This window comes from Streptopelia decaocto (assembly GCF_964273445.1).
Source record: "Streptopelia decaocto genome assembly, chromosome: 17".
NCBI lineage: Eukaryota > Metazoa > Chordata > Aves > Columbiformes > Columbidae > Streptopelia > Streptopelia decaocto.
This window is the reverse complement of record NC_138672.1, coordinates 11,255,061-11,280,295: the sequence shown is the minus strand read 5'-3', so window position 1 is coordinate 11,280,295 and position 25,235 is coordinate 11,255,061. Positions and strand designations below refer to the sequence as shown.

At 61.2% G+C, this 25,235-nt stretch overlaps 1 protein-coding gene across 1 annotated transcript; it reads left to right on the top strand.

The window, feature by feature from the left end:
- Positions 1-7,179: 7,179 nt before the first annotated feature.
- Positions 7,180-22,292, top strand: NR5A1 (nuclear receptor subfamily 5 group A member 1; the record flags this gene model as incomplete). Its single annotated transcript, XM_082067860.1, has 6 exons — positions 7,180-7,281; positions 7,668-7,809; positions 10,717-11,357; positions 17,822-17,941; positions 18,446-18,593; positions 22,045-22,292. 6 exons carry the CDS (start codon positions 7,180-7,182, stop codon positions 22,290-22,292), a joined length of 1,401 nt encoding a protein of 466 aa, XP_081923986.1.
- Between the last annotated feature and the right edge of the window lie 2,943 nt (positions 22,293-25,235).

Sequence of the window (25,235 nt, the reverse complement as noted above, 5' to 3'; positions counted from 1 at the left end):
TTCGTGTGGGCTCTGGTCCTGCCCGTGGGTGGCCAGGACACGCAGCGGTTCGCGTGGGTCACTGTCCCCGCGCACTGCAGCAGGAGGGGGTTTGCACCAGTGGCACCTGTGCAGTGACAGCTGCTGCAGGCAGGAGGAACAATCCGAAGAAGCAAACGCCAGAAATCCTTGACCAGCGTGCTCGGAGACAAACTGAAGAAGGCGTTTAACAATCCCCAGTGTCACTGAGGTGGGCGCATGTTAAAAGATTAAGGAGCACTTTTCGTATTTGCGTGTCCGTGCCTATTGGGGAGCCACCTGTGCCTATCGGGGAGCCACGTTCAGCCCACTCGGGGACACGCGGTGCTGCCACAAAAGTGGCTCCAAGTGAGCAGCCGGCCCTGTGCCGCTGCTCCCTGGCGCGGGGCTGCTGGCACTTTCTGCATTGCTAAACTCATGGAAGTGGAAATTCTTCCTTAATGTTTAGAAGCTCTTGTGCCTTAAGAGTGTTTAGGAATTTTTTCCACGCTTGTTTTTATAATGGGAGATACTATGGCGAAGAAATAGCAGTGAGGTGCCTGCCTCCCGGCGCGCAGCCATGCCGCCCGCCCTGTGTTTCTCCTGAGCTGAAGGATTTTGTCACTGGCAGAGCTCCTGGGTTTGAACACGGAGCTGCTGGATCACAATAAGCCACTTCTGTGGGGGCAGAGCCTGTTCCCAGGTGCCGGGCTCCCCATCAGCCCCACAGCTGCCCCCGCTGCTGCCGGCCCCAACCTGCCCCATCTCCCCCGGTGCCCCCATGGACCCCCGGCCGCGCTGCCCCTGCCCGAGTGCAGGGGACCTGCTCCCCCACCACAGAACCTGCCCCCCGCTCCTTCCAGAGGGTTTATCGCATCCTCACGTCAGTCCCCGCGTGAGCCGCGCTGCCCCGCTCTGCGCAGCGCTCCCGGCGCTCCTGCCCTCTCTATTGTGTTAATGTTTCTTATTCACCGCAGTTCTCCTCCGTGGTGCAGCTCGAGTGGCTTTGACACGGTGCCGCCCTGGATTTATTCCCCATGGGGAGGCCTGAAGGTCAGCAGCGGGGGGTCCCTGGGAGGGGGCAGAGGACACGCTGTGCACGTGGGATGGCAGTTGGTCCCCACCGTCAGTGCGGGCGCGAGGAGCCGCCGGAGCTGCGCCGGGGCAGCCTCTGCTGGCGCGGGCACTGCGGGCTGCTTGGAGAGCCGCGCTGGAGTGGGAAAAGTACCAGCACATTTTAATTTTCAGCTCAACCTCTGCTGACCACTGTATTTTGATTAGAGCTCTGCTTCCTTTTCATCTCGGTGCTCCAGCTGGTGACAACTGCCACAGCCTCGCGCGCGCGGTGCAATAGTTTATCACCGAAGGCCAGCCGCTCTATGAATTCAGAGCCAGCGCTGAACAAATCACACTGTCACTAACGTCAAACTTGTTAACCTGATCTTTGGTGGATCACTAGTGTCAACATTGCATGGGACATACATTATCGGGCCCAAGGACTTTGGGAGATGCGTTTGTCAGGCTGCTCTGTCACAATCCCACTCTTGACCTTCACAAAGTAACTTTCAAGGATAAGCTGCACTCCTCTTGACAAGACTTGCTGTTCCCAGGAGTGTCACCCCAGGGCCAGCGGCCAGGCCGGGGCTGCCAGGTGAGGCCGGGTCACCGCACGGCTGGGCTGGTCCCTTGGGGCGTCCTGCTGGGCTCGGGAGGGCTTCATGGATGTCCAGCACAGGCCACGTCTCTTCCCTGAATTTCTCCCCACCTTGTCACCGTTTGCTCTCAACTCTTTCCTCATCTCTTGCCCAGTTTCTGTCCTTCTGGAGTTTAAACCTGCAAACCAGTGCATTGCGTGCAGTAGACTGGCGGGTCTCTTTCCACTGGGCCAGCGTGAGTCTCACGTCTCAGTTTGCCCAGCGCAGGTACAAGAATTGCTCTCGGTGTTTTTGGCGGGGCTGATCATCACTGCGGAGGTCAGACAAAGGTTGGGCCGCCATGGCCGGACAGTGACAGCACGCTCGAGAGTGTGTGCTCCTGGTAAGTCCTGCCCGAGCTCCTGGAGGCGGTTGGGTTCCTCGGTGCCGTTGCTCGGGCTGGTGTCATCCCCTCTGTGCAGCCCCCAGGACCGGGGCCAGCGGTGCCGTGGGACGGCCGTGGCCCCCAAGTGGTGCTGGAGGGGTGGCACAGCACCCGAGCAGATGTGGCTTGTGGCCGGGGGGACCACGAGGCGGGTGCTGGATTCGAGCTCCATGTTGCTGTCCCTGCGGGCCGACCCCACTAATCAGCTGTGAAAGAGAGAGAGAAAGCTGGAGAGAAATCTCTCTCTCTGCTAACCTCATCACAATAAAGATTCCTATAAAGAGCTCTTATCCTTGAAGAAAATGAGGCACATAAGCAGGAATAGTAAACAAAAGGCTGTCATTTTGACCCAGGAGTGCTTCATGTTGCTGGCAACTGCCAAGAGGAGACATAAAGAGAGGCTGCATCCAAGTCCCAATTATGCAGAACTATGTGACTGATATGTCAATGAGTTCCCCCGGGAGGAGACCACCAGCGCGCGCGGCGCTGCCTGCGCACCATCTGCACACAGCGCCATGCGCCGGGCCTGCCCGCGCCCCCGAGCGCAGGCGTGCGTGGCATCGGAAGAATGCGGAGGACAAGGTAATGTCATCGGGAACGCTATCGCCAAAGTCCTCGCCGCGTGCACGTTATCGGCACGGGCCCCGGAGTCAGGGACTGCGGGCAGGCGGCGGCGCAGGCAGCGCGATCTGGCAAACAGTAGTGCTGACCACACCTGCTGCAGGCACGCTCCGGGAACGTGGCGCAGGCAGGAGGGCCGCCCCGCCGCCGATAAGCTGAGTGGATGGAGATAAAATCCGAGAAGGAGATTTGCTTTGCTGAGCATCAAGGCTACGCACCAGTGAGGAGCCAAAGCGCGGCTGCGGCCTGTGGCGGGTGGTGCGGCTCTGTGGGCTCCGCGGGCTCCAGCGCCACTATGGCCACGCTGGCCCCACCGCCCAGCTGGGAGGAGATGGAGCAGGGCAGGCGCTGGGCTGGCAGCCGGGGCTTTGGTGAGGGCTGTGCTGGTGCTCGGGGCCGGCAGGAGCACGAAGCAGAGGCTGTGCTGGTCCCTTGGCTGGGGCAAGACTGTGACAGGGCAGCACTTTGGGTCCTGTCCTTGTCCCTGGACATCAGTCAACCCTTCCCCAGCACGTCCCTGGCGACCTGTGTGACTGGAAGCACAGGGACACCCTGTCTCTCCCTGCTGGGTGCTGTGGCCACCAAACTGTCACCCCAGTCTGAACCTTCTCCCCATCCCCAGGCAGCCCCGGGGCAGCGTACAGCTGTCTGTATGGGTTCTGTGGGGTTCTGTGTGCGCTGGCCGGTCCTGCGGGGGTGTCCAGGGTCCCCACGGGCACTGCTGGGCCCACGTGCCAGCACAAGCGCAGCACAGGGTGAGGAAGAAGAACAGCAGCACAGGCACGAGGTCGGTGCTGCCGCTGCAAAGGGCCTTGATGTCGCTGTTGGCACCCGCGCTGCAGAGCGGCCTGAATGTCCGCGGTGCTGGAGCCCCATGTGCCCGTCCTGCCAGGACCTGGCTCTGCCTGGGCTCTGCATGGCTGCTCTGGAGCAGCCTCCCCAAACCCGCCCTCCCCAAACCTGCCCTCCCCAAATCCGATCTCCCGCTGCTGGCCGGGACCCGCTGGGCTGCCCCGGGGCCCGAGTGCTGGCCCTGACCCGGGGCTGCGCGCCCGCTGCGGGCGCTGGGCCACGGCCTTGGCAAGGGCTCGTGCAAAGGAAAGTGCCCAAGGCCAGCGGGGACGTATTCACCCCTGAAAGCACCTTGCTGCAAAAATAGCAAGTGGCCGGTGTGAGGCTGGGGCTTCCCGGGGGAACAATGGCGGGCGGGAGGAAGCGGCCGTGGCCGCCCCGCAGCTCCATCCCCTCCTCACGCGGTGCTGAGCCGTGAGGCACTGCGTGCCGGCCCGGCAGGGACCTTGAACCTGCCACAGATTTATTTTCTCTGACATTGGCATCGTGTCGGAACATCTGGCATGTGGCTGATAATTGCTGGGGATCAGGGCGGAAGCTGCTCCGGGCCTGGCGCTTCTTCCAGAGCTCTGTTTTCATAAGTTTTTCTCCTCTTTTCAGCTGCAGAGTGAGGAAAAAACAAGCGGGGCTGTGCAGCCTGCTGCTCCTCGCCCCCCAGCACCGGTGGCTCCCGGAGCCCCCTCAGCGCGGGTGCACCACAGAACCTGTCACCGTCACACCACGTTGGAGCTGCATCCGTGCCGGGGGAGGAAGAACCTTCCATGACCCAGAGCCCAGGGTGGTGGGTCCAGCCGTGTGCGACCACCTGGCTGGGGCACAGCCATGGCACAGCCCTCCCTGTGTCACACGGGGGCTCGGGGCTGTCGTGGCCATGGGACAGGGCACAGAGTGAGCCCTGTGCACAGACACAGGGGAGGCGCTGCGGTGATGGATGGGCAGAGTGCGGGGCCGGTGATGGGAGCAAGTCCCTGTTCTGGTGGGACACGAGGTGTCACTCGTGGCCTCTCAACCCCAGCGTGTGGCCTCGCTGCCCTCGTGTTGTCTCAGGGTGACTGGGAATCCAAGCCCTGCAGCCGGCGCGGTGCCCGCTGGTCAGGGCTGTACGTGGCAATGTGGTGTGAGAACCCGCGCAGCAAACCCACCTCCCCTGCCCGGGCCTTGACTGCCCCGCCACGTCCTCCACCCGGGGGGACCCACTTTGCCCCAGCATCATTTCGGCACACGTGGGGCTGCTGGCTGTGGGTGCTGGTGGCCTCAGGCACTGAGCCCCGTGCAGGGAGGAGCCCCCTCCCACCCTCCCGTGTGGTGGAGACCCCCCGGCTGCAGGTCTCGGTGCTGGGTGGGTGCTGGGGGCTCATGCTCCTCCTGGATGTGTCCTGCCCCGTGCCCATGGCCCCCTCCCTCCCACCGGGGCAGTAAATCAGTGTGGCTGTGGGTGCCGGAGCGCTCACGCCGCCCACCCGTGCCCCCCAGCTCCCCGCGGGGTCTCCCTCCCCTGGCACGTTATCTGCTGTGGGGGTCCCACTTATCTCTGCTGTCACTTTCTAATGCTAGTTTATGGGCAGTGTTTTGTAGCTTAATTATGATGTTTCTCAGTGCGGTCACGTGCCCACAGAAGCCAATAAGGCACCGAAGTGGGTCCATCCCGGCTGAGCCTGGCCCCCGCGGGGAGGAGATTGGCCGGTGTCCTGCCCAGGACGGCGTGTGCGCAGCCAGAGCCCCGACACCTTCCCGGTGGACGCGGGTCCCATAAATCCCCCAGCCCGGGACGGACAGGGCAGCGGTGCCCAGCACCCCGTGGAGGCTTCTCAAGGCGCAGCTCCCGGCTGGTGGTGCGAGGGAGGCTCTTCTGCCTCGCTGGCCCCACACACGGTGAGTAGCTGGCTGTGGGGAGAGCTGTGGTTGCCTCATCCTGCCTGTCTCCCACCCTCTGCTGCCATTCCCTGGCACGGTGGCAACCGGGGCCGGAGCTGGGGACACGGCAGGGCTCGGTAAGGAAGCGGGAGCCGTGCGTGGGCCTCTGCTTCCCGTCGCCATCAGCAGGCGTTGGGATGGCGGCTCTGCTCATCGTGGGCAGCGGAGTGAGGCCTCACGGTAGCCTTGGCCCCTTGGCCATGCTACTGCCCAGAAATGCAGATCTGGCTGCCAAGGGTCCCTGGGAGCCCAACCAGGTGGTGGGTCGAGGTCCCCGGTCACCCCAGCACTGTGCGTTACCCATGGAAGGACAGGCAGCCCCCACACCCTGGAGCAGGCGTGGAGGGTGGCCTGGACCCCTCATTGTTGAGGGTTGGCTGAGCCCATGCCCCTTCCCCATCCTGCATCGGTGAGCACCGCAGCCCTCAGCTCCGAGTGGCTTTTGTTCCTCGCAGTGTTTGCTCGGCTCTTCTCCCGACCCGCAGCCCCTCCTGGGCTCCTCTTCCCGGATGGCAGGTCCTGCTCTGCAGCTGCCCGGCAGCTCCCCCAGGAGCTTGCGGCGAGCGTGGGGGCTGTGTCCGAGGGGCTCCGGCGCTGGGAGCGCTCCTCCCCAGCCAAACAGCGCTGACCGACACCGGGGCTGCTCTGCTGCTATTCTTAGCCTGGGCTCCGTTCCTGGTGGCTCCGGAGCGATGCTCCACTGAGCCCGTTTCCTGTTTGCCGTTCTCCCCGCCAGTGCCGCTTCCTACCCACCGCACCCGTGGGTGCAGCGGGTGTGTGCGGCATCCAGGGGGTGAGCTGCGTGGGGTGAACTGTGTGGGGTGAGCTGTGTGTGATGAGCCTTGCGGAACAAGCTGTGTGCGATCAGCTGTGCGGGATGAGATGTTTGGAATGAGCCGTGTGGACCAGCGGCTGCTGCCCTTGCTGGGACAGGCTCTGTCTGCACCGGCTACAAAGGGGCTCCTGGTAAGAGTGGGTGGCCCAGCTGCTGGGACGAGTTCAGCTCCAGTGCCTGAGTTGGAGCCAGAGCCTCGAGCTCCCCATGGCCGAGGGCCTGGGCCACGGCGCATGGGCAGCCGGCCTGGGAGTGTCCTGATGAACAGGACGTGCCGGGAGCATGGATGCTCCTGTGCCAGTCTGCTGGCGTCATGGAACATTTCGTTAAGAATCCCTGAATGTGAAGCAACGAATTAAATACTGGTGGTGAGCAACCTCTGTCTGACAGGCAGACCAGGACACGGTTGGCACAGGGTGACTGGCAATAGGTCCAAACTGTCACCTTACTAGCAGTGGTCCCAGAGGAGGTGTCAGGAGGTGCCACACACCCCAGCGCGTCTCACGCAGGTTTCTCAGGGCTCTGTGAGCACCTCCCCGCAGGCAGCTGGCTGGCAGCAGGACGGAGCGCGGCCCCGGCCCCGTGTCCTCGTGTCCCCGGGCAGGCTGGTCCCTCCGCCCCCACCCCGTCCCCGGCGCTGTGAGCCGCCCGCTCTCCCCAGAGGAGGTTCCCAGCCCCCGGGGGGCTGGCCGCCCGCCCGCACCAACATGGAGATGCTCTTCCAGGCGCTATAAAGGGCTCCGGCACCTGCCGCTCGGTCTCTGCCGCGCCGCGCTCCCGCTCCACACCCAGCGCAGGGGCTCGGGGCCGCTGTCCCCGTCCCCCGCCCGCCCCGTCCCGCTGACCCATTGGCTTGTCCCGCAGCAGGGCCGCTGGAGGGGATGGACTATTCCTATGATGAGGACCTGGACGAGCTATGTCCGGTCTGTGGGGACAAGGTCTCCGGGTACCACTACGGGCTGCTCACCTGCGAGAGCTGCAAGGTAGGAGCCGGCCGGGGCGTGCGGGGCCGGGGCTGTGCGGGGACCGGGAAACGCGGCTGGGGCTGTGCGGGGACCGGCGCTGTGCATGGAGCGGGGCTGTGCGGGAGCTATAGCCGGGACCGTGCGGAGAGCGAGGCTGTGCGGGGAGCGGGGCTGTGCGGGGAGCGGGGGCCGGGGCTGTGCGGGGAGCGGGGAGGGGGCCGTGCAGGAGCCGGGGCAGGGGGGCCACCCCCGGACCGCTTCTCGCCCGGTTTCGTTAGCGGCGAATTCGCGCTCGGCGGCGGGACGGGAACGCGGCAGCGACGGGAGCCCCGAGCGCGGCGGGGGGCGGCGGGACGGGTGCCGGAATGCCGGTGCCGGTGCTCGACGCATCGCCGCCGCCGCAGGGCTTCTTCAAGCGGACGGTGCAGAACAACAAGCACTACACCTGCACCGAGAGCCAGAACTGCAAGATCGACAAGACCCAGCGCAAGCGCTGCCCCTACTGCCGCTTCCAGAAGTGCCTCACGGTGGGGATGCGCCTGGAAGGTAGGGCAGGGCACGGCCGGGGGCGCGGCCGGGGCCGGGGGCGGCGGCCGGGACTGCGCGGGTCGCGCGGGTTGCGCGGTTCCCCCGGTGGCGATCGCGCCGGCCCCGCCGCTGCCGCCGCGTCCCCGCGCCGCTAATTCCCGCGGCCGCTTCGATTCCGTTTTTCTATCTCAAGTTTAAAACAAATTCGTTTTTTCGCGTCGCCTCCTGCTTTTCCTTTTCTTGTTTTTGTTTCGTGTCCCCGCGGGTTTTTGGCTGGTGCGGTTTCAACTTTCCAGGATTTTCTTTGCTGGCAGAATGGTTGGGAAATAGCGTAGAAATTATTGTTTTCCTTAAGCACATAATTTCAGAAGCTGAGACTTAAGGAAAACGTTAAAAATAACGGGGCTCGCAATAAAACTGCTGCAGATCTACCACGAATTACATTTTTTTCTGTTGGTGACATTTAGTATAACAGATTTCTTGGCTGCCTGACTCTCAGGGAGTGCAATTACAGCCCCATGGCTGCCACCTCACTCATGTCAGACAAGTCGATCCCAATTGAGATATCAGAGTTGGACCCCAACATGCCCAAGTCGTGTGTTGTGGTTTCTGCAACACTTAGCACAGGCCACCAAAATACATTCAGGGGGACAGATTGCTGGCAAGTGGCTGCAAAGCAAAAGCAGACACGGAAAGGAGCTCCCCTCTGCCACAGTCAGCTGCCCCCGCACCTCTTCTCCCCTGAAATCGTTTACATTTTGCAGCAGATAAAAGCGGCCAGATGTGTCGGTGGGGCTGAGCCCCCTCACCTGGTTGGGCTCACTGTGCTCAGGGCAGAGTGCGGGTTAATCAGAAAGTACCGTGTGTACCGCACAGCGGGGTGAGAGCCTGCGGGCAGGGGAGCGGGAGTGAGACACAACAACGAGCTGCAAATCAGCCCCTGCAAAATCCCGGCGTGGGCTGACTTCCAGCCCCATCTCCAAACCGTTCCCAGTTTCGCTTTCTTCCCTGGACTGGAGTTACTGGTGCCCTGGATCAGTCCATGTGTGCTCTGGCAGTTTTGGCCGCTGCTGCAGGAGGGCTGGGGCACTGGGCAGGGGCCGGGGGCTCCGGGGGCAGGGAGGGGCAGTGCCTGGGGTGACTCCCGGGGTGACAGGCACAGTCTCTGTATATTTTCAGCAGTTTTGCTCGCTGTGAAGCTCGTTTTGTCCCATAGCCCCTAAGAGTAGTGACTGTGAATTTTTATTTTCCGGCTGTTAGCTCCTCAGCAGAGACCTGCTCTTCTGTGGTAAAAAACAGAGCCCACCTTTCCTGGTTCCTCTTATTCTTGGGTAGGGAATTTGAAGTTGAGCCTCCAGCTCCACAGGACAAAAGTAAGCCCAAGAGGACTGAATTTGGGGACAGTGTTGACACGGGCCCCCCTTGAAGTGCCTGAAGAGACGCTGCGGTGAAGCCTGGCTGGGGAGGGCAGCGCTGCCCAGCCCGGCCTCGAGCGGCGGTGCCAGCACGTCACTTAGAGCGGGCGGGAGATGGGCTGCCCGTGTGCTCTGGCGTTGCCAGGGTGTGCCAGACCCGCCGGTGCCAGCTCGGGCTGCGGGAGGGGTCTGTGCCGGGGGTCCCAGAAGGGGTTCGCACACACGCTGGCTGCAGCCGTCCCGCCGTGTCCCGGTAGGAGCTGCCCCGGGGCAGCTGTCTGCTGCCCAGAGGTGTGCGGGCAGGCTCGCCGAAAGGGGGGCCGCGGCACCCCCACCTCAGAGGATGTCTCTGGCTGCCCTGCTCCCAGCGAGATGCTGTTTTCATGAATAAAGAATGAGGGAGGAAGCGCAGGGCGGCTCCCCTGGGAGCACATTCCTGCTCGCCCTGGAAATGCTGCTGCTCCCGGCCAACGCTCCGCGTTTCCAGCCTGCCTGAGGAGAGTTTGGGAGGCGTCCCGGCCCTCGGGGGGCTGGCTGCGCTTCAGCGGCCGCAGGATGAGGAGGCGAAAGGGAGGCAGAGGTAACAGCTGAGACACAAAAGCAAGACTCGCCTGCTGTCGGGGGGGACACAAACTAGCAGAAGGTTGTTTCCCTTTGATGCAAAGTGTGCGGGCTGTGCTGCTGGCGTGCTCCTCCATCCCTCTGCACGGCCGACCAGCTCCCGGCTCGCTGAAGCTCCTCCAAGGGAGGGCAGCGGGGCGGCGCAGAGGGACAAGCTCCTGCTGCAGAGAAGCACCTGCTCCCTCGTGCTCTGACACATTCTTGGGTTTCTTCGGGGGCTCAGAGGGAACATCTGCTTTGCTACAGCCGTGAGATTGCGATGGGGCCGTCAGAATGACTCCACCAGCAGGATGCTCCAGCAGAGCCTCTCGGCTGTGGCTGATACCCGTAGGGACAGGCAGTGGCTGATACCCGTAGGGACAGGCAGGCTCCTGCCTGAAGGCTGGCACAGCCGTGCCGCGGGGTGCGGTGTGCCCGGCTGGACCAGAGCACTGCTGCAGCCTGGCTGCGGGTGAACCTGGGCCCCTGGGGCTCGATCACAGTCAGGGGTTGTAAAAATGAAAGTTGGTGTCAAGCCCCACCATTTGCCCAGGCTTCACGGGCTGTCCCCCAGCCAGCGAAGGATGAAAGCCGCTTTATCCCCAGCCCATTTCGGAGTTAAAGCCAAATGTCTCTTCCTTTCCTGCAATGCCCGGAGATGCTGAGGTTTACACCAGCAAGTCAAGAGCCAGGGACAGGCACCTGAACCTGCCATGCCATGTCCCTGGTGTGCACAGCTGGGCTGGGGTGGGCACAGTTCTGCCAGTGGCTTTCTCGGAAGGTCTCCCCCATGCCCCTCAGCTCCATTTGGCCCCCAGATTTGCCCCTGTCTTGTTCTCTGTGTCACGTGGAAGCACTGGTCTCCCTCCACGCAGGTTTACTGCAGCCCCTGCCCTCTCTCTGCCCCCAGCCGTGCGTGCCGACAGGATGCGCGGAGGGAGGAACAAGTTTGGACCCATGTACAAGCGGGACCGTGCCTTAAAGCAGCAGAAGAAAGCTCTGATCCGTGCCAATGGCTTCAAGCTGGAGACCGTGCCTCAGATCATGTCCCCGGTGCAGAACGACTACAGCCTGTCCTCCACCATCCACAGCATCCACGCCATGTCCAAGACCTTGCCGCCCAACCCTGCTGCCCTGACGCCCGTCGACTACGAGCGCAGCCCCTACGGGACGCCCTCCCTGGGAATGACGGTGCCCAGCCACGTACCGCTCGGCAGCTACCACTACCCCTCCTTCCCCAACCGCACCATCAAGTCTGAGTACCCGGACCACTACACAAACGCACACGAGTCTGCACCAGCCTACGTGTACCCAGAGACCTACCCCAGCAGCTCCCCCCCTGACATCCCCGACGTCATCCTGAAGCTGCTGCAGCTGGAGCCCGACGAGGCGCAGGTGAAGGCGCGGATCCTGGGCTGCCTGCAGCAAGAGCAGGGCAAGGGCCGGCACGAGAAGCTCAGCACCTTTGGCCTCATGTGCAAGATGGCTGACCAGACCCTCTTCTCCATCGTGGAGTGGGCACGGAGCTGCATCTTCTTTAAGGAGCTGGAGGTAGGAGAGAGGGCAGGGAGGAGGGATGCTGCACTGTGCGGGTGGTGGGAGGCAGGTAGGATTGGGGCTGAAATGCCATGAGGACAGGATGCTATGACAGGCAAGACTGGGCCTGAAGTGCCGTGGGGAAGCGGAAATGTCCGTGGGCACGAGCCTGGGGCTGCCCGTGCTGCAGACCTGCCGGGGTGTCCCCGTCCCGCTCCGGCTCCCCGTGTGACAGGCCTGGAGCGATCCCCGCTGTTGCCGTGGGGCTAATGATTTCAGATTCATCACGGCGGGGGCAGGTGTGGAGGCAATCGCCGGCAGAGTGACTGTGGTGTCAAGCTCAAGATATAATTGAAAAATGTAACGTTGAGGAATTATAGTTGAGACAATTCTCTCCTCTGCCTTTAGGAGGAAAATCGATGCGGTCAGGTGGGTGCCTATTAGCACCAGGCAGCCAGGGCAGGGGACACCACCAGGTCTCCTCCGGAGCCACTTCTGCTGCCAGGAGCACATGAGCGTGCCTGGCCGGGGGACGTGGTGCTGAGCCCCGTTCTGCCAGGCCATCCCATCTAGTAAATCCCCCCAAATACTTAGTAGGGCCAAGGGGTGGCTTAGCAGAGGTAAGACAGCCTCTGCCATTCTGCCAACCTTGCCAAACTTTCAGTTGTTTTCCATTTCTGTCCTGGGCTGACCTAAGATCCCAAACTGGTGCAAAAACAGGACAAAATTTTGCAATGTGGCCAAAACCCAAAGAGCCATGTCCCAGGGTGGCTGGGAGACCCAGGTGCCTTCCTGTGCTCTGTGTGTGAGGCTGTGCTACCTGGCTCTGGCCAAAATCCCCTTCCTCCTGCGAGCCGTGGGGACCATGTCCCCGCAGGACCAAACTCTTCCCATGCCCACCCACAGGGTGCCATGGGACCCAGGGTGGCAGAGCCTCGTGGCTCAAAATAGCCCATGGCTGCCAGAACAGTGTCAGGAAACGGCATTGTGGGGGTGGGTCAGGCTCATTTCAATCATATCAGTGTCCAGCCTGGATTTTGGGAACAGGGTGGTTGTTGTTTTGCAGGAGATATTGTAAACAGTGTAAATTCAGCTGCCGGCTGCATTGCCACGTAGCCTTGTAACTCCATTGTCAGCCTGATTGTGCCACCAAAATAGGCCGTTTCCATGTGAATCCGTGTTGGCGTGTGCGTCTCCTCCCGTGGGGCTCTGGGGGGATGGCAGTGCCAGCGGCTTCACCTGGGCACAGGCAGCGGCGTCCTGCGGGCAGCAGGGCATGTCCCCTGATGTGCCCAGGACACGCGACATGGTGCCCCAGGGACAGGAGCTCAGCTGGGTCTGTCGCTGACATCCCAGGGCTGCCTGTCACAGCCCCGGCACGGCACGGCCTCTTTGGTGCGAGGTGGTGGCTTCCCTTGGGCACACGGAGAGAAGCTGTGGGACAGCAGGAGCCGATCTGCAGCTCCTGAAACCCCGTTCCTGCTCCTGCCCGGCAGAGAAAAGTGAAGAGCTGCTGGGGTGGTAAACGAACTCCTGCTAGCGCAGAGTTTGTGGCTTTGCCCTAAAGCCCCCTAGCACGGCATGAGGTCGTGATCCCAGAGCTCGATGACCCTGGTGCAGGCAGTTCCGTGGGGGTGCAGGCAGCTCCGTGGGGGTGCAGGCAGCTCCGTGGGGGTGCAGGCAGATACCCCATGCACGGCATCCCCTGCCTGAACAGTCCCCAGCACGCCTGTGCTCCTGCCTCAGGGCTGTTCTGCAGCCAGCTGGTTTCTCCCTGGCCTCACAGGGAGCCTGGGGAGGAGGGAGAAACCCTCGGGGACATGGGGACCCGCTGGCTCATGCCTGACCAGGATGAGCCTCTGCTCCCTGCCCAGGGACAGCGGGAGCAGGTGCCCCCCAGAGCTGGCAGGTCATTGCCATTCCTGTCCCCATGCTCATGCCCATTCCCGTTCTCACACCAGGCTGGGTGCTTTGCCATCTCCTCCTGGCAGGGTGGAGGTGCTGGGGAGAGCCCCCCCGGCTCCGCTGCTGTGCCCGCGGAAGGAGGGGGGAGATGGGCTAATGGCCTCTTGACATCGGCTCACACGCCGCGTCTGCCCGCAGGCGCGGGGCAGTCAGATTGAAAACAGATTTAACTTCCCAGATATATCGTTTCATTTAAGGGCCAGTAATTCTGTCAGTCTGCCACTGACAAACGAGGGTCCCCATGCCAATCTGCCGGGGAGACTGATGTCGCAGCGTTCATCTCGTGTCACCAGGCAGAGAATTACGGACTGCGCTGGCCTTCGGAGGCAAGACTAATAATGCCGCGCGGCAGAGGGGGATTTGGGGCCCTGCTTGTTTATCGAGGGCCGGCCAGGCAGCCGCGGCGCGAGGCCGCGCGGGCGGAGGTGGAAGAGGTCAGCGCTGACGCCCATAAATACGAACTTTAACTGAGTCTAGATGAGATGTGTCAGGACTGAGGGAAGATTTGCAGCATCTCTTCAGGAAGAAAAATATGGGCCGGGGGTGAAATATATTTTGTTGGGTTGTGAGTCTCAGGCAACTTTGTCCTTTCAGATGTAATTTTTTTATATATATATGGAGAGAGACGGACAGAGAGATGTGCATATACGTACACACTTGCACGCTCGTATTGTGCCTGAGTTGGTTAGGTTTGTATGGAGGTATCTTGCAGTGCCTGGTGTATAGAGATGTTACTGCCGTACGTACATCTAAATATCGTGCGCACAGGGGTGCGGTGAACTCTAGATTGGGATGAGCAGCCAGGGAATGTTAAACTAATTGCCCCAGTTTCAGCCTGAAGGCCGGACTGGGCTGGGTGTGCGGTGGGTCCCTCTTGCCGGTGAGGGGCACAGCGTGGGCACGGGGTGACGGGCTGACACCGAGCCCCTCCTCAGCCCTCCTCGCCGTGGGGACGGGGCCAACCCCCCCAGCCCTGGGCAAGTGCGGGTGGGGGGCTGGCCGAGGGCAGCACCGCTCCCACAGACGGAGAAACGCCTGCTGGGCTGCTCTCCCTGCCATCTTGTTAGAAATCTCGCAGCCACGATGAAGCCGATTTGTAGCCGGTTGCTTCTCTGCCTTTCGCATGTGTGGGTCATCTTGACCCCATCTCTTGGCCAACAGCCAGGGCGTTTTTGGCAGATTGAAAATCTCCTTCTGGTTGCAGACGCTGCAGCAATGTTTAGCATCCCATGCACTGGGGGAAATGTGAGGGCTTTCCCTGCCGGCTCGTGTTGCGCTGGCACAGCCCTGCCTGCTCTCTGGGCACGGGCTCAGAGCCACGATGCTCATGCAGCCTCGCAGCCTGTGAGCCCCAGCAAAAAACAGCACCCAGGGCCACAGCAACGTGCTCTGCCAGCAGGGAGAGGAGATCCTGGCCATGCCCCGCTGGTCGTGATGGTTTGTTGCTTTAGGATGCCCATCGCAGTGGTATCTGGGCAGGGGGATGAGGGCTTGCATTGACCGTTAACACCTCAGGCTTGTGTGGGGTTTTGATTGCAGGTGGCTGGCGGATGGTAATCTGCTTTCTCACTTCTCGGTAGCCAAGGTGATGGGTCCTGCTCACACCCAGTCACTGCTGGGGCTGCAGCTCAGGGTGCTGGTGTGAGCCGTGTGCGGGAGCTGCTGGGGCAGATCCTGCACCAGTGATCTGGGAGGAGGCCGGAGCGCATCTCTGGGCTAAGATCTGCACCGTCCCTGTGGGGTTTGGCACGTCTGGCCTGCCCCGTCCCTTGGTCCCAGCCCCTTTGCTGCGGGGAAACGCGCTTTTCTGTGGGGCACAGCCCGTCAGCAGCAAAGGCACTTTTGGTGGCCGGGTGGCAGAGGGGAGCTCTCCCCGCACAGGGAGCATTTCGCTGCTGTGTTTTGTGAATGGGTTAAATGTTTGCTTTAAAAAAATTGCCTCTTAAAGACAGCTTGCATCAGGCCCTTGATAAAGCACTCCACTGAAAAGCCTTGACATTAAAAGAGGAAGATCCTTTGCTTAACTTTTAAAGGCAAGAGTGCGTGTGTGCCGTCTGGCTGGGAGGGCTGATGGGCTCTGAGTGGTGGCCATTAACCCCCCGCTCCTCCCCGGCGGCCAGGCTGGCGCTGGGCACAGGAGGTGACCCGGCGGGACCCTGGCGCTGGAGCCGCTGCCGGAGCGGGGCCAGGGGATGCTCGCTGCCACCCAGCCTGGGCCGCGGGGACACCAGCTTGGTGCTGGGCTGCAGGCAGGGCTGGGGACCCTGGAGATGTCCCTGAGCCCTGCCCGGCCCCAGAGCCCCCAGCCCACCCCATCACACTCCCAACCATGTCCCCATATACCATGGCATGTTGAAATGCTTCTTTTTGGAAAAGCTGAATTTTTTAAAACCATTTTCAGTGCAAAAGCTTCAGTCTTTCCCTTCCGGAGCTCATTGCGCTCAGGAATGAGGCACAGGAAGGAGCTTCCAAAACAAAGCCAAGACTCAGCCGCAGCAGAGGAGCTCGGGGCGGATGTAATCACAGATGTAGAAAATCTCCATTTTGTTTTGATACAGAACAAGCTTTTCCCCACTGCTTTGTTCAGCAGCTGAATGGGAACCTCCTGGCCTGCGCCGCTGAGCCATGCACTGTGGTTCCTTTCCTGCTTTGGGCGATGTGGTGGTGAGCCCGGCCTTGGAGCTCCAGCGCACCTCGCCACGGGCAGGTTTGGTGCCATGGGGCAGGAGTGGGCTCTGCAGCTCCGGCCGCCGTCGCTGCCCCTGCGCCGCGTCTCCCTCCCCGCGCTGCTGCGCCTCCGGGACTGCCCACCCACCGCACTGGGGAAACAAACCCTGGCGGCTCCAGGGAGCGCCGGGCTCCGAGACCATAAAGCTCTTTCTCATCTGACTTCTATTCCTTTTGCAATCTCCCAGTGCTGGTTTATTGCAGACTCTTCAGCAAAACGAGGGTATTATCCAGTCCTGTGATACTGCATCTGTCTTCCTTCCATCAAAGGCAGCGAGCACAATGGCACTGCGGAGCTCTTCTGCTGCTCTGCAGGGAGGTGCTGCCGAGAGCCCCGGCCCTTGCCCCGCAGCAGCCGTGCAGGGGAGGGGAGCTCCGGCCGGGTGGGGGTTCAGCTCTTTGCAGGAAGGAGCTGGCGTCCCTCGGGCAGCCGTGAGGAGGGGTCGAAGCCGGTGACCCGTGGTGGCTGTCAGCGGGGCGGTGGGGGACACAGCTGCCTGCGCTGCCTCTTGCCTGCTCTTGGGGTGGCAGCACCCCCAAGTCTGGGCTTGGAGCCCTGGCGTGGCTCTTGGTTTTGCCAAACTCATCCGTTAGCTCTGGCAGCTTATCCTGCCGGGACCAGTGCTGCCTGCAGCCCACCTGCTTCCTGCGAGACCTTTGGAGGTCCTTGCGGTTTGTGTCCTGGGCTGAGCTAAATAATAGCAGGGGCATTTGCAGGCATTTCTTTGAAAGCACAGGCGTGGATGTTTATACCTGTGTCTGCACAAACACGCTGGCACACGTGCGAAGGTGCTGGTGATCACATGCGTGCTGGTGCGTGGGCAGGGGCTGGTGGCAGCTGCAGGGCGCAGCGATGCCCGGAGCCGGCAGCTCCCCCACAGCCCTGCTGCTCCGTGCCCCCCCGCGCCCTGCTGTCCCGGGCAGGGGGGACAGGGGGGATGCTGGCCTCTTTCATTTGAAAGTATCCAGAGGGGCCGCCTGCAGACACAGGGCCTTTGTGCAGCAGCTGCACGTTCCCTCCCGCCCCGGGATGCGGCCAGCAGTCATTTTGTTAAAGATTTGTGCGTGGTTTGAGGATGTTGTGCCCAATGGGGGAAAACTCATGCTGATAAGTGCCAGCAAATGCCACCGAAACGTGCCGAGCTGCTTCCAAGTCGGGCCTGCACAGGGTCCTCCTTACCGGGGTGTAGCTCCAGCTCTCCCTGCCCACCTGAGGGGACTGGAGGAGAAGCAGGTGATGACCCCACACTCCCCATGTGCTCCTGTGATGGGCTGCAAGTAGAGCTGGGCTGGGCAGGTCTCCATAGATCAGGTCACCTGGGGCCCTAAAGGGGGGGCAGAGTTATGTCACATCTCCAACACATGGTGCTGGTGCTGTATCCATGCCAAGGCATTGCTCATCCGCACTCTGCTTCACGTAACAGCAGTGGTGGCAGGACTTGCTGCTCTACTTCTGGGCACGTGAGCAGTGAACATAAGTTATTTTTTGACTGCTAGAAACTCTATTGTGCTCCAAGTGAGACACAGCTTGGTGTGGGTCCTGTCCAGGTCCAGTGCGAATGTGTCAACGTGCTGCAGCGGCTGATGTGAGTTTGAGCTGTCGCTGCTGCCGGGCTGGAGTGTGGAGCTGGCCCTCGAACCCAGAGCTGGGGCTGCAGGGATGGCGTGGGGATGGGGACAGCCCAGCCCTGTCCTGCCGGCTGCAAACAAGAGGGAGCGGCCGCAGCCCGGGCAGCCCCGGCCGTGCCCCACGCGCCGGGGATCAGCGGCGGCTCCGACTCTTTCAGGTGGGCGACCAGATGAAGCTGCTGCAGAACTGCTGGAGCGAGCTGCTGGTGTTCGACCACGTCTACCGGCAGCTGCAGCACGGCAAGGAGCACAGCGTGCTGCTCGTCACCGGCCAGGAGGTGAGCGCTGCCCTTGCACACCGCGGCGGCGGCTGCAGCTGCGCTGGGGGGGCTGGAGGGAGCATGGGGGTGACTTTTGTTTTAATTCTGCCCAAGCGTGGCCAGCCCAGTGCTGGGGGCTGGCTTGTTTTTGCTGCACTTCAAGACTGCTTGTGCACATGATCCCATCCCAACCCACTGTCCGGCTTCTGCTTTTGGCAAAAACTGTTTCTTGTGGAAAGACCAACAGTCACAACTGCCTTTGCAGAGCTGAGTGTGAGAAGGGGCCCCTTCCCTCCCCAGGGACAATTTTTAGAGATGTGGGTGCCCATGAAGCCAGCACTCTGCAAAGGGCTCCCCTGCTTTAAGTGGGGCTGGATAAAAGGGGTTCCCATTTCACCCTTCAGCCCCTAATTCTCAGTGGGTGCAGTGGCTGGTGCATGGCTCCTGCTTTGCATGGAGTCTCCTGCAGTGGGTCTGGGGGGGCCAGGGTGACACTGGCTGATGTTGCCCCTTTCCCCACAGGTGGACATGTCGACCATCGCGGCCCAGGCCGGCTCCATCCTGAACTCACTGGTGCTGCGGGCGCAGGAGCTCGTCCTGCACTTGCACTCACTCCAGGTGGACCAGCAGGAATTCGTCTGCCTCAAGTTCCTCATCCTCTTCAGCCTCGGTGAGTGCTGCTGTGGGGAGCCCCGGGACGAGGGATGGCCGCATTTGGGGGTCACAGACGCGCTGCCATGGGGTCTCGGGTGGCAGGAGCGCAGCTGGAGGGAGCAGGCGCAGCCCAGGCTGTGCTGGCTGCTGCACTGATGGGGGACCAAGGGGCTTTCAATGAGGAGCCAGGAGTGAGGGCTGGACCTGCTGATTCCCACACTTCGCTGGGGCTCTGAAACGTCTCCTGCTGCGGGGCCAGGCTCTGCCCCCAGCTGTGGGGGATGTTGCCAACCCCTTGGGTGAGCGGTGCCTGTTTTGGTCACTCGCCTGTCGCACTAGGCAGGGAAACAACCGGCTGATACAGCTGCAGCAAAACAGGCGTGTTGACAGAGGCAGCGTCGGGGACGGCCGTATCTCCTGGGATTTGCGTCAGCGGGCCCGTGCCCGGCGGGCAGGAGCTGCCTGTGGCTCTGATTAGGCTCAGCCTGGGGCCTGCGGTTGGGCCAAGGCGGCGGGTTCACACGGTGCCAGCTCACCCAGACAAAATACACGGGAGCTGCAAGCACTGCTGCCAGAGCCCACAATGGCCCCAGGACGGCGCAGTGGCTCTGCCCCGATCCTGCCCCAATCCTGCCCCGATCCTGCCCTGATCCTGCCCCGATCCTGCCCTGATCCTGCCCCGATCCTGCCCCAATCCTGCCCTGATCCTGCCCCGATCCTGCCCTGATCCTGCCCCGATCCTGCCCCAATCCTGCCCCAGATCCTGCCCTGGCCATGCCGCTGCTCCTGAGGGCAGCATCTCCCCATGCACCGTGGCCAGGGCTGCTCCTCTTTGCCCATGAGCACTGCTCCAAGGCAGAGATGCCTGTTAGAGTCCCACCGGAGCCATCTCAGCCCTCGGTGTTGCAGCGTGGCCTCAGACAGTACTGAGCACCACGGGGACCACAGGGTGCCCATCTGCCTTCATTACTGGTGCTGACACCTTCCCCTCAGCCCTGTCCCGGCAGGAGATCTCCCATTGCGGTTCGAGTGCGGCGCTGGGGTGTGCGAGGGGCTCAGCTGGCCGCCGTGCTCGCGGCTCGCACCGCTGCTGCCACGGCTGCTTCACTTCACACACCTCCATGGCCGCTGCTAATTGTACACACCGGACAGGGCAGGAACCGGCATTTCCCCAGGAAAACTTGTGCTTGTGTCACTGGGGTGCTGATGCTGAGCTGTGACGCTGAGCCCAGCTCATGGCAGCACTGTCCCCAGCCCCGTCCCCATCCATTTCTGACACCATCCCTGTGCCTGTCCAGATGCCTCCATCTGGGCCTGCACTTCTGCACTTCTGCGCTTCTGCTCCTGCCAGCGGCTCTGTGCCCTGGGGCCAGGCAGGGTGGGTGTCTCGGGCGCGGGGGCCATGCTGCCCGCCCCTCCTGCACCTGCGGCTTCTCCTCCCGCAGCTTTCCTTGCCTCTGGAGCTGTTTTGAAATCCAGAGATATTAGATACGACAGTGCTGCTCAAACAGTGATAAGGTGTGGCACAAACAGTGCCCAGGCTGCGCGATAAGGGAGCCGGTGGGGCTCACGCCCCAGCCAGGACCTTCTGCAGCACCGGGAGGGCCGGCACCCCCGTGCTGCCCCACGGCGCCCGCGGCACCAGAGCAGGAGCAGCGTGGGCCCAGCACCGGCGGCTGCTCTGCCAAGTGCCGCTGAGGTTCCGCTTCGCCAGAGCAGTGGCTTTCAGGGAGGACGTGGAATCAAGTCACTGTATCTTCCCATACATCATTTTGCCCCAAATCCAACTTTTTCTCTCCATATTGCAGAGCTCACTTGGAGTAATTTGCCCTTCGCAGGCTCAGCTGTAGAGGATGGGATTGTGTATTATGTGCAGGATGTAATTGCCTTTAACAAGAGAATTTCCACATTTACCACTCTGCCACAACACAATCAAAGCCAAGCCCCGCTCACAAGAGCTGCCATTTGAGTTCTAAATAGATTTCTCTCCTGAGCAGGTAAAGAGATTTAATTAAAATTAGGGCTTCTCAAAATAGCAATATTTATGAGGACGGCACAGGTTAGCTTTGTTCTACAGAAGGGCTTAATAGAGCCTTAATGGATTGACCTATCATTCGATTTCATGACTTACATTCATGAAGCAGCTACTCTTGGGGAGGGGAGGAAGAGAGGCTTTTATAGCCCACATTCCCTTAAGCGTTTGCAATTTATCAGCAGCTTCTCCCAAACAAAAGGAGCTGTGAATAGGAAGAACACTTGAGGGCATAGAAATAATCCCAGGCATATCTGTATGTGTGATGGGAGGCTTTGTCACAGGACAGTCTTTGCAACTGCTGCAGTGTCTCTAAATGAAGTGAGTCAATGTTATTTGGACAACATTCTTTATTCCTTGCAGGAATGAAAAGATTATTCAAATATTCAATTAAACAGTGAATAGGGTCTTTCAGAGAACCAGGTGAGTTCATCGAGTAGAACTAGCTATTGTTGAGCCAACTCAGGGGATAGATTTGACATTTATCAATATAACTTCTTTTCTTTAATGACATGCACAATAACCTTATGCAGATAAAGAGATTTCATAACAACCTGGGTAGAAGGGAGATGGCCACAATGGGAGCAAATGTGCCACCGGAGTGCAAAGGGAAGGGTGATCTGATAAAGTGCGTCTTGGCACGACCTGCAGCACTTCACACCTGCGCCACACAGCGCCCGGCCCGGCCATGGGCATGGCCAGTGGCTGCGCCTCCTGGGGGTCCCGCAGCCCCCCGGGCTCTGCCCGAGCGGAGCAGCATCCTTGGGGCACAGACCCCGCTCAGGCTGCCCCAAAAGCCCAGAGGAACCCCAGCGCAGCAGCCCGGGCCATGGTCCCCAGGACAAACCCTGCCCTGGGCTGTGCGCGCCCGGCTCTGCCATGTGTTGCCACCTGGGCTGCAGTGGCCTCTTGGCTGCCGGTCCTGCCGGTGCCCGGGTGCTGCTGCCTGCGGGGGCAGGGCTGGCAGCGGGATTACGGGAGAGCTGCTGCAGCTCTGGCAAGGTGCAGAGGATTAGGGTTTCCAGGCTGGTAAGCCTGGTTGCCACATTGGAAAGACGAGGTTTATCGGGGAATTAATTCAGCCGCTTCCTCGACCTTCAGGAATTAGAGGGGGCTGATGGCAGTGGCTCCATGCGTGTGGGTGCAGCCAGTACCATGTTTTGGCTTTGCAGCTTCCTGGGCAGTGAGGATGTGGGTGCACCTGCCCTACCGCTGCCAGGGGGTTTGGGCATGTGTCTTCAGCACTGAGGGAGAGCTGGGAGGCAGGATGGGTATGGGAAGTTGTGGCTGGGCAGAGAAGCGGAGTGGGACCCCTCCTGCACTGCGTTTTCATGCACAAGGGGTGCTGACACAGAAGTGTGAGTGCACCCATTGCAGCAGGTAGGGCAGACACATGAGTTTGGCACCATTTCACCATCCTCCTCCTCCCTTGCAGACGTGAAGTACCTGCAGAACCACGCGCTGGTTAAGGAAGCTCAGGAGACGGCCAACGCGGCGCTGCTGGAGTACACCGTCTGCCACTACCCCCACGCCACCGACAAGTTCCGGCAGCTGCTGCTGCGGCTGGCAGAGGTGCGGGCGCTGAGCATGCAGGCGGAGGAGTACCTGTACCACAAGCACCTGAGCGGGGAGGTGCCCTGCAACAACCTCCTCATCGAGATGCTGCACGCCAAGCGGACTTGAGCGCGGCCGCCAGCAGCGCGGTGAGGCAGGACGCGTGCCCGGGGCTGGCGGGCCAGGGCCGCCTCTCCAACCCGCCTCTCTCAGTGATGCTATTTAACCTGTACTATTGGAAAAGTCCAGATGGTTTATTTTACTACACAGTAAGGACGGTTGATGGCTGGGGGGCCGTGCACTCAGGTGCCAGACTGCCCCATCGGCAGCGCTGCCCCTGCTCCTCTGCACACGCAGTGCCCGACCTGTCGCCTGCCTGACCCGGCTCTGCAGCACGAAGGAAGGGTAAAGCCTGTCATGGCTTTTCTTCTGTTTATGCTCCTCTCCTGCTGCCCCTGCCAGCCGTTTCTCCACCGCTGCCATCGCTCGCCCAACCCTGCCCCATGTCTCAGGGCTCCTCGTGCACAGGGCAGGGGAAAGGTGAGGTGAACCCCCCAGGTGGTGGTTTTGCAGCAGTTGGGGTGTCCCCAGGCACTGTCACGGAGGCAGAAGACGGGGGCTGGGGATGATGGCACCACACAGCCGTGCCAGGTCCCCGAGGAGCACGTGCTGGGTGTTGCCTGCTCTGCATCCCGCTGCTGCCCGGCCAGGTGAGGGCAGGCAGGGACGGGCAGTGCTGAGCCCTCAGCTGAGGTTCGTTTGCTCAGCGCTTTCTGGTGTTGGAGGCAGCAGCCATGGCTTTGCAGCCTGCGGCAGCCGCAGTGCCCATCGCCCACGGTGTCCATGTTCAGCCTGTCTGTGGGATGACAAAGCTTTGCTGCAGAGGCTGTAAGAGTTGTGGTATCGGGAACAGGGGACTGTCCTGGGACAATTTGGGCCATGGCCCTGCCAGCACAACGTCCCTGCAGCTGGAAAGCTTTGCAGGTGGCATCAGCACTGTGACTCGAGCTGGTACCTGAAGTGCGAGGACAGGGTGGCCCCAAGGTGGTGTCCCCAGGCAGTGCAGGTCCTGCCTCGCTCCAGCCATCAGCTGTACCCAGGCAGGGCCCACAGAGCAGCACGGGACCCGGGATGGACTCGGTCCCCTCCTGCCCACGGGTGCTGGTGGCAGAGCAGGAGGGTGGCGCAGTGTCTGGCCTGTGCCGCAGCAGCAGGTCCAGGCTGCAAAGACCCCAAAGCTGCTCCCATGCCAGCATGTGCCCAGGGGCTTGCGGGAGCTTTGCAGCCCCCTCCTGCATTTACCTGCGTGAGCGCATGGGTGGAATAATAAGAATCGCTCTGTGCTTCGTGCCGGGTTGGGCTGAGCCCCTGGATCCCTGTCGTGCTCTGCGTGTCCCCAGGTGACAGCAAATGCTGTGCTGAAGACACAAGCAAAGTGCTGGAGGTTCCTTGCCCATTGTGGAGCAGGGGCTCACAGACACGACAGGGCAGTGCTGGGGGTGCAGTCCCCTGAGCGGGGACACGCTGAACTGTCCCTGCTGCTTTCTCTCCGTCTCGCGCTCTCCCCTCCCGCTGCCCCGCTGGGCAGCCCCGCACGGCCCCGCGTGCCTGGGCTTGGGTGGGCTGTTCTCCACCGCCGGCGTTTGCTCCTCATTCTGCGCAGAGCTGGTGCCTTGAGGAGCTGCAGACGCTGCGCCTGGAGCCGCACGGACTATGGGAAGCTTGTTAGATGCAGAAGAGCATGTTTGTCTCTGCTTTTCAACATGTTTGTGCATTTTCCTCCTGAAGTTTGTGGTTCAGTTTCACCTTCTTTTTGTGAACTTAAAGAACTGGAGAAAATGGTTTTGGAGGTAAAAGATATTTTATTTTCAGAAAATGAAAAGTGTCCTTAAGTGTCTCTCTCTCTGTGACTCTCACATCCTCTTCTCCCTCTCATCCCTCCCCTTCCCGCTCCCCACCCTGCATTCCCAGGCAGGAGGTTACCAGCTTCCCTGGCAGGAGCAAACCACTGTAATAAATTTTGCAGTTCAGTTAAAAAGGCAGACTTTGTCTTTTTTGACGGTCTTTCTAACTCTCCTTGCTGGTGCCCCCGTTCTCCTGGCAGCAGAGCAGCGCGTGGCCCCGGCACGCAGCGCTGCCCACGGTGTCTCTCCCAAGTGTCACCTGCCCTGGGCGGGACGGGGACACTGCGGCTGCGGGAGCCTGATGGCTGCTCTGGTGTGTTTCAAGGCTTTGGTGAGTCAAGATCTGGTTCATAGTGTTGCTGGGAATTGCCATAGCGACTCTGAGTGTGTTTTGCAAGTGAGCTCAGGGATGACAATGTTTATGGGCAATTAGCTTAGACTCCGGATTTTTCACATAGCCCTTGGTGGTCACAGTGGCCAAGCGTCCCGGCGTGCCAGGCGCCATGCAGGGAGCAAACCACAGCAAAGCACGGAGCTCTGCCACAGGTTTGATGACCTGTCTGTACGTATTTCAGTGCCGGGAAGTGCCCCACACCCTGGTTGTCCCCAGCGCCAGCAGCTGGAGATGCTGCTTGGCTGACTCTGGTACCTGGAGCCAACGCTGCATCCACACCTCGCGCTTCTGAGCAGCATAGAGCTGCTCCAGAGCCGCCGTTCCCGACAGCGCGTAAATACCCGCGGGCCAGCACGTGCTGTGCTGAGACCAGGGAGCGCAGCGTGGTGGGAATGGGAAGCAGCAGATGGGCACCTGCGCTCTCCTGTCCCCTGTTCCCATCCTGTCCCCTGCACCGCGACCACACCACCCTCCCCTGTGCTCAGCCGTGTGAAGTGCCGCACAAGCCCACTCTGCGGATGGAAGGAGGGAAGGATACAACAAGGATACAACAAGGAGGGAAGGCTGCCTTTAAAATCAGCATTTACTGTCATCATAATCAGCAAAAACTCTGACACATTTGACGTGCCCTAAACACTAGGGATGTAACAGAGAACCAGTTGGATGCAAAGAATGGAGGGAGAGAAAACAACCCCAGCTGGAGAGGGACCACACGGCCGGGGGAGCCGGGAGAGTTCTGTCCCACATGGCAGAAGCTGCTATTGAAGGCAGGTG